The following is an 8,872-nucleotide window of genomic DNA, read 5'->3' on the forward strand; positions in this document are numbered from 1 at the left end:
ACTTGCCATCTGACCATTGGAGAAATGGAATTTATTAGGAAGCATATGTACTCAGAATAGATTTTTGTGTGTGATGCTGATGTTACTGTTTTGATGAATATGAATCTTCAAGGTGTGTCTCTTTGTTTATCCAGCAATACGTCTCTAAAAACGTCATCTCTAGTGAGCATATTGTTGAGAGAGAAGCGGAGACATCATTCTCGACCAGTCACTATACCTCTACAGCTCACCACTCCACCACTGTCACTCAGACTCCTAGTCACAGGTATGAGAAGGAAAAATAAAATTCTAAGGCACTCCTCCAAGAGTAAATTTGTATATATTGCCTTTTGCTGTCACTGCCTAAGAAAGGAACAGGAGATACTCACTTATGAGGCAGGGACACACGGTTAAATGTATGGTTTAGGACAAAAACAGACTTTGGACATCAACTGGCTCTGCCATTTAATTGCTGTTTAAATTTGAGCCTCAAGTTTTTCATTACTGAAAATGAAAAGAGTGCCTACTCACAGGATCTTCGTTCCCCATTTTAGAGATTGTCTTTACTCAGGCCCGACCCCTCACTGAATTGCTACAGTGGAAAAAGTCTGGCTTAGATGCTCTATAATGCTTAAAAGTTGGCTTCTTCCAATGATTGGGCTGCCTTTGGAAATGCACGTGCGAACTGGTTTAATAACTGAACTCTAAATTCTCAGATGTCTTGCTGATCCAGTTCATGCTACCGAGGGCAACACTGGACTGCAAAATGCAGCTCACAGGCCAAGTATTTCCTTAACGTAAGCCGCTCAAGAACAGAGAGATTGTACGAATACGTAGTACATAGCGACATTTGGAAAATAATGTGTCAAATGGGTGAGCAAATACATAAGCTGTATCCTTACAAAGCCATTCTAAATCCTTTCTACAGTGAGTATCTTTCTGACAATTCTATTCTGAGACAAGTAATGTTGTAGTGAACTGCCGATACACCAATAATTTGAAATAGTTACCAGATCACGTCTGTGATTGGTATTTCCATTTTGGCATGTAATTAAGAAATGCATAAGTATATCTCTTCGCCTCTCACGTTTCCCCTCTAGCTGGAGTAATGGGCACACTGAAAGCATCATTTCGGAAAGCCACTCTGTAATCATGATGTCATCAGTAGAGAACAGTAGGCACAGCAGCCCCTCTGGGGGCCCAAGAGGACGACTTAATGGCGTGGGAGGCCCTCGCGAGTGTAACAGCTTCCTCAGGCATGCCAGAGAAACCCCTGACTCCTACCGAGACTCTCCTCATAGTGAAAGGTAAACCCCAAGGGCACAGCTACTGCAGAGGAGAAAGAGCCGCAGTAGGGGAATCCCCGTGAGCACCTGCGGTCTCACCTACGGAAATCTACTCTAATGAGAATAAGGGGCAGCAGTTGCCTGTGCTAGGAGTTTCCTAGCTGAGGAAGTCACCTTTTTGTCTGAGCTCACTTCTCCTGAGCTTCTCGCGTCATCCCAGCGGCTGACAGGCAACAGACTCTTAAAGAGCGGGAACGGTTTGATGTGGAAGGTGCACCAAACCTGGAGTTCCTAGCTCTGGCCTTAGGCTCAGACCCACCCGGGATCTCGGTTTTCTCGGCTGTAACTTTAGAGAGATGGCACCGATGGTTGATAAGGACCCTTTCTGTAATTCTAATTTGCCAGTTACCCAAACTCTGGTCGAGCTGCTCTCGTGTTCTCGTGTGCTAACTCTTTCTTACCTTCCAGCCTCGGTTAAATCAAATCAAGGGCTGTGTCACTGCTGACTGTCGTGGGGAATGACCGCTTGTGTTCCACCACATAGTATCCCTTTTATGAAATTCGAAGAAGGGATGAATAAATAAATGTTTTGTCTGCTGTGTCTGGCAGTCTTCACAGCTGGTTTCCAAACCAATATTGCTTTCGACATGGTCCTTTATTCCAGAATGTTTTGGCTTTCTTCTGGGGGTCTCGGATTGGGCTGGGGGAGTTACAGACAAGGTAAAATAAAGAGCAGAAGAAAGCAAACTAAGAGATGCTTACTAGGGATACTGAATTCATAGGTTCTCTTTATTCATTTTCACTCAAATTGGGAGAGTTATATCCAACCAGCATTGGCAGCATATCAGTACGCTATTGCTTGTCTGTTTGCAAACCCAAAATGGTGTCATTTGTTTGTTTATATATCACCATCTCAGTGTGATCTTTGACCACTTGCTGAAAGGTTTACGTGATGTTGCCTTGGTACGTGTCCATACCTATTTGGTAGTTACATGGGCGGAGATAACTCTGACTCTGTCCACTCATGGACTGACTGGGCAGTCCTTAAAACAAAAGATGACTAGTTTGGGGCCAGCAGGTCATGTAGAGCTTGCTGACCACTCCTCAAGTGTCTTTGCCCCAAAATGGTATCTCAGAATTCTATGGAATTAAAGGCTGCTCTGTCATTCATCTGTGAAAAAGTAGGCATGGTCCCAAACTGGTTTAAAACATGAGTCTTAAATTCATATAATTGTATCTTTATGTATTAAGAAATTCTATCTGTCTTAATTCATTATTTTTTGAGACCTGAAAAAGACCTCAGGGACAAATTCTTTCTTCATCGCTACGTGTGATATTTCTCTTTAAAGGCTGACATTTCCCTGCTGTGGTAGGCTTCCACACATACCACAGATATTATCTAGGACTGCAAAATATAGCGGGACCTACAGAGCATGGAGAGAAAAGATCCATTGCCTGTACGCATTGGTTGAATTTGGATTAGCGTTTCTCAGAGAGCTTAATTTAAGTATCCCCAGAACGAAAGTTGAAGCCTCGAGCCCCAAGTATTTCAATCTCTAAGACGCCTTCCCAGTTTAGACACAGCTAGACCTCACATCCATGTGACTCTGAATCATGGCTGAAAAGCAGGAGAGTTAATAGGCTTCCTGTTCCTGTTAGCTAGCGTTCAGATAATGGTGTCCTGTGTCATCACAAGTTAATGTCAAATTAGACTCTGTGAATGCCAAAGTGAAGAAAAGAGTCCTTGGTGCTGTGCATTGGCAACATTTTTACAGAAGTTGAGAAATGTGACTCTGAATAAGCCCCGTCTTCCTCAGTAGTAAGTCAGGTCTCTTGTTCTGGTGGAGAAAAACGTGATACGGAAAAAAAAAAAAAAAAAAAAAAAAAAAAAAAAAACCAGAAAGAAAGAAAGAAAACAATAAAGAATGCACTCAGTGTAGTCACAGTGAGGTTTACTGAGCACCATTGGACATAACAGGACCTAAGGTAACATGGTACAGCCACCCCTTGAGCAGTCACCAAATATAAGCCAAAGATTGATACAGCCTTGGGTTTTTGAAGAGACGCGGACTGGAGATTGGACATAGCCAGGGAGCCAACATAAGGTTCTCCCAGGCTTATTTCTGAATGTCTTGGTCACTGAGATGGATAGTTGCAAATTGAATGTGAAGAGGTAGCATTTCATGGAAAAACTAAAAGCACACAAATGTGTTACACTGTTATCAGGAATAAATCTAAGTCACTATGCTCTTTTTTTTTCATAAGACATAACCTTATAGCTGAGCTAAGGAGAAACAAGGCACACAGATCCAAATGCATTCAGATCCAGCTATCAGCAACTCATCTTAGATCTTCTTCCATTCCCCATTTGGGCTTCATTCTCTAAGACCCCTTGGCCTTTAGGAAGGTATAGTATTTAAGTAATACTTGTTTCCCTTCCAAATCCCCGCGCCTTGGTCCTCGTAAACTGAAAGGTTTCCGGGACCCAGTGCCCTCTTATCCTGACTCACAGGCTTTTATTTAAAACCATGATGAGATTGAAAATCCCCAAAGTTTCCATGAGTTAGGCCACTTAGCTGATCTTTGCATGCACTCCTGTGAGGAAACTCTTGGCTACATAATGTTAGACTCCAAGGGTGCTGAATGTCCTTAGCGTTAAAAATCCAGATGTATCCAACGAATCGACCGTCTTTGTTTTCTGATTCTATAATAGCGCGAATTCTGTCCCCGTCCCCTCCCTGCTTGGATGCCTCTTATTCCACCACACTCACGCGGGGTATTCTGTGCTCACACAGGTATGTGTCAGCAATGACCACCCCGGCTCGTATGTCACCTGTAGATTTCCACACGCCAAGCTCCCCCAAATCGCCCCCTTCGGAAATGTCTCCACCTGTGTCCGGCACGACGGTATCCATGCCCTCCATGGCAGTCAGCCCCTTCGTGGAAGAAGAAAGACCTCTGCTTCTCGTGACACCACCGAGGCTGCGGGAGAAGTACGACCGCCACCCCCCGCAGTTCACCTCCTACCACCATAACCCCGCGCATGAGAGCAACAGCCTGCCCCCTAGCCCCTTGAGGATAGTGGAGGACGAGGAGTATGAAACCACCCAGGAGTACGAGCCAGCTCAAGAGCCTGTTAAGAAACTCACCAGTAGCCGGCGGCCCAAAAGAACCAAGCCCAATGGCCACATTGCCAACAGGTTGGAAATGGACAGCAACGCAAGTGCGGAAGGCACTCACTCAGAGAGTGAGACAGAAGATGAGAGAGTAGGGGAAGATACCCCCTTCCTGGGCATTCAGAACCCCCTGGCCGCCAGTCTTGAGGCAGCACCTGCCTTCCGCCTGGCGGACAGCAGGACTAACCCAGCAGGCCGCTTCTCTCCGCAGGAAGAATTGCAGGCCAGGCTGACGAGTGTAATCGCTAACCAAGACCCTATCGCTGTATAAAACCTAAATAAACACATAGATTCACCTGTAAAACTTTATTTTATATAATAAAGTATTCCACCTTAAATTAAACAATTTATTTTATTTTAGCAGTTCTGCGAATAGAAAACAGGAAAAAAAAAACTTTTATAAATTAAATATATGTATGTAAAAATGTGTTATGTGCCATATGTAGCAATTTTTTACAGTATTTCAAAACGAGAAAGATATCAATGGTGCCTTTATGTTCTGTTACGTTGAGAGCAAGTTTTGTACAGTTACTGTGATTGCTTTTCCACAGTATTTCAGCAAAACCTCCCATATATTCAGTTCTCGCTGGCTTCTTGTGCATTGCGTTATGATGTTGACAGGATGTACGATTTGTGAGACTTACAACTTCCCCTCCGTTTGCTTCTAGTAGCGCCCGATCAGTACGTCTTGTAATGGCACATCCATCCAAATACTCTTCTCTTTTGTACGAAGTTTTCTTTTGCTTTCGGTATATGAAATGAGTTGTGTCTACTCCGCCAGCCAAAGGTTCGCTTCACTGGGCTCTGAGATAATAGTAGATCCAACAGCATGCTACTATTAATTACAGCAGGAAACTGCATTAAGTAATGTTAAATATTAGGAAGAAAGTAATCTTGGCTTTTTTTTAAAGCGATATTCTTCATCAGAAGACAGCCGGCTCTCACTAGAGAAGAGCAGCCATTTGCTTTCTTTTGGTTTCCTTTTCTTGACAAAGAGCAACAGTTTGGGGGAGAGCATAGAACTTGGGCTCTGGCTTGCTATCAGGGTACATCCATCACTTTATAAGAGGACTCGCCTCACCTTCTGGGGGAATGACACAACAGGTCATCTAGCTGAAGATCAAACCGTGGCTGAAAAAGGTGCAATCGTTCCTGACTTGGGTTGTCCACCGATTTTAAAGCCAGGGATTGGTTGTGTCCTAACAGCTGGAGAATAGACGTGTCATGGCACAAGCAAACCAGCTGAAACAGCACACTCAGCAGTTGGTCTGCAATGCTTCTGCAGTGAAATGTGCCTGCTGTATGTGGTGGTGATTAGTCACCATAGGCAATATTTCTGTTGTAGTGTGTCTAGAAACAGGGAATGTATAGAAGGCGCAGGTGGAGAACGGCTGTGTGACATGATTGCAGTTTTAAACAGTTTTGTTGACCGCTCCCTTCTCCTCATGATTTTTCTCTTGTTTCTCGATGTTGCCTTGATTAGGTCACAACTATGCATGAACATTTTTGTCAGGAATGGCCAATGTGCATGTGGTTTGTGATTAGCGAGAACCTTCCACGAGCGATGATTCATCAGGAAATGTTGGTAGTGTTGAAAAGATCGCACCTTTCCTTGCAGAAGTGACCCCTGCCTGTGTACTGACCTCTCCATCTGCAGCCCTTATCATCCACCCCTTGCCCCACTTCTTACTTTCTGCTTTACTGTCACAAAACAGGATGAAGACGGGTCTGAACTTTGCATGTTCTCTGTGATTGTAAGTCCAAAGAAGGCCTAGAGGTGATAGGAGATCACCATTGGAGATAACTGCTGATTCAGGAAAACAAGGCAATTAAAAAAAAAACAAAAAACAACGCAGACCCCATTTCATGCCCTGCCAGGTATCTGTCAAAGCTGGCCAGAGCTCTACTTAGATTCCCAGTGACCTCCTAGGATCCATGGGACAAAATGGGAAGCAGGTTGGCAGGGGGTTCAGAATACCAGGCGTGAAGTCAGCAAAAGCAACGGCTCCCTGTTTGCAGGTGAACTGAATTTAGTTCCTCATCAAATTTCTATATGAACATTAACGAGGAGACGTGACAGGCAAGGAGGTCTTGGGGAAACGTGGGCTGGGCATGAGTCATGTCATTAAGCTCCTTACATGTTTCTGCAACCCACAGAGGTGTCTGTCTGCAGGTCCTGGCAGTTACTTTTAGTATTTGGTATCCTAACCTGTCCTTCCTTATTCACAAGCCGCTTTCTCTGTGCTCAGCAGTGTCCTCACTGCTCCTGTCAGGCTGCACAAGTCGCTCTGATTGCCCAGTTCTGCAGAAACGAGTAAGCACATGGCAGGGGAAGAAGACAGTCGACCCAAAGAGCTTCTCTAACTTATGCCAATATTGCCTTTGAAGGCCTTGGCTCATCCAGAGGCTATGTCAGTCAATAAAGAAATTTCTACCGTGAATTCAAAGTCCAAAATCTCTGTTTCAGAAATCTTCAGGCATTGGAGTACCCAAAGGCCCCATGGTGGAGAATTCCAGGAATAAATCGAATCTCCTGTTGAGAGCAATGAACGTATTCCCCAGTGTGAAGATAGCTCTAAATGTTTCAGGCCACACATACATATGAACAGTTAGGACAAGAGGAAATTTTATTTCCAACTTGATTCCGGTCACTCAGAGAGGTGGCATGTTAGCTGGGACAGCCTTTCCATCTATAGGACCAGAGCTCCCCCTGAGAAGAAAGGACGGCTGGTTCCTCAGGGCTGTGCGTTGCAACCACGAGCTTTGTGTTCGCAAGGACTCCTCTGTGGTAGTTACCACATCGCTCTCAACCAGCTCTGTCCATAAACTCAGTGCAGTGGCAATGCAAAGAAGGAGCGTGAACCGATATTCCCAGCATGTGGCAAGTTTTCGTGGCTTTTCAGGTGGGGGAGTCCACCTGGGAGTTTGACAGCAGCTTTGTCTCCCCGGGTCTGACGTCATATCCCATGAGGGGTAGCGCAGCGGACGCAAAACTTCTTTCCGTCACTCAAGATTCCTTTCCCGGCCTACTCTCCCTTCTTGGCTGGTATGACCTTTTTATTTTCCCCCCAAGATTGCCTGGACGGCCTCATGCTGTCCTACAAAATGGCACTCTGCTTGAGTATATGTGAATGTGTCCCAGACACCGACATACCATATCTTCCGTGTTTTGGTGCGACTCTCGTGATGTAGATGGAGTTTATCCAGGGTAACTAGCTCATAACTTTTTTTTTTTTTTTTTTTTTTTTGGCCTGGGTAAAAAGGTGCATGGCTCACATTAGTGGAAATAAGGAAGGCCTTGTTTTATCTTTTAGCACTGGCTCCCTTTCACCACCCACAGAGATTTCTATCTGCAAGGACCCATGAAACACTGCAGAGAAATGCAGGCAAAGGGAAATGGCCACATATCACGAGTTCTATTATATATTCTTTTGTAAATACACATTGTACGTTACTTGGATGTTTTCCTAAATCATTTACTGTCTTTATGAGTTAATGTCAGTTTTTTTACTCTCTCAACTTACTGTGTAACATTGTAAATAACATAATGTCCTTTATTATTTATATTTAAGCATCTAACATAGAGTTGTTTTCATATAAGTTTAAGACAAATGTCAAAAGTATATGTTTTTTTGTTTTTCTTTGCTTTAAAATTATGTATCTTTTCCTTTTACTTTTTTTTTTTAAAGAATAATTTATTGTTCAGGAGAAAGAATGTATATGTAATTGAAACTATTTGAAGAATGCACATTTGAAGGCCCTGAGGTACTGATAAACTAAAGAATTTATTATCCAAAATACTAAGCAATAAGTAATTGTGATTTATTTAAAATTTTGTTCATTTTCCATGAAGGACATACTGCAATAAAAATGCTACTCTGTGGAGGCGTGGGAGTGTTGCTCAGCAGACTGATGTTTGAGTCTGTTAGACCAGCACCTTCCATCTGACTGCGACAGTTGTATTAATTTAGGAATGTGTCTGCTGGACCCCATGATCATCTCGTCTGTCTGTTGCTTTTGCCTGTTCTTTCATCACCTTCTGCCTGTTGGTTTTGCTTACGACTGTATTCCTTGTCAAAAGGTCCATAAGCAAGCAATACAATGTCTTCTTCCCCTTCTCGCACAACCCCCTGCCTCCCCCCGCCCACCCCCCCACACACACCCCGGCCCCATACACAGTAACATAGCAGAGAGGACGTCTTAGGGCATGATTGCCTGGGTGCTGGTTGTTAACATGTCCTGTAGTGACTGCAAGAAACTTCTCCGGGCTAATGGAAATGTCAATGTGACGATACCTGCAGTTGTGAAAGGAAAACCTGTTATCGGGGTTCAAGTGATCTGATGGCCAGCAGGGCCCAAAAGGCAGCCAGTCAGAACCTGACCACGCTAAGCTTTCTTATAGCTTCAGTAAATTTATTTTCCATCAGGCCC

At 43.9% G+C, this 8,872-nt stretch overlaps 1 protein-coding gene across 11 annotated transcripts in view; it reads left to right on the forward strand.

The window, feature by feature from the left end:
* The window catches only part of NRG1 (neuregulin 1), a 1,106,314-nt gene extending 1,101,546 nt beyond the window's left edge, over positions 1-4,768 (forward strand). For all 11 annotated transcript variants that reach the window (XM_042934482.1, XM_042934485.1, XM_042934486.1 and 8 more), the window contains 3 exons: positions 135-265; positions 1,080-1,286; positions 4,061-4,768. In XM_042934482.1, the coding sequence (XP_042790416.1) occupies positions 135-265; positions 1,080-1,286; positions 4,061-4,712 (990 nt within the window). In that variant the 3' untranslated portion in view covers positions 4,713-4,768. The remainder of the gene's footprint in view (positions 1-134; positions 266-1,079; positions 1,287-4,060) is intronic.
* The last annotated feature ends 4,104 nt before the right edge of the window (positions 4,769-8,872 follow it).

Source organism: Panthera leo, chromosome B1 (assembly GCF_018350215.1).
Source record: "Panthera leo isolate Ple1 chromosome B1, P.leo_Ple1_pat1.1, whole genome shotgun sequence".
Taxonomy (NCBI): Eukaryota; Metazoa; Chordata; class Mammalia; order Carnivora; family Felidae; genus Panthera; species Panthera leo.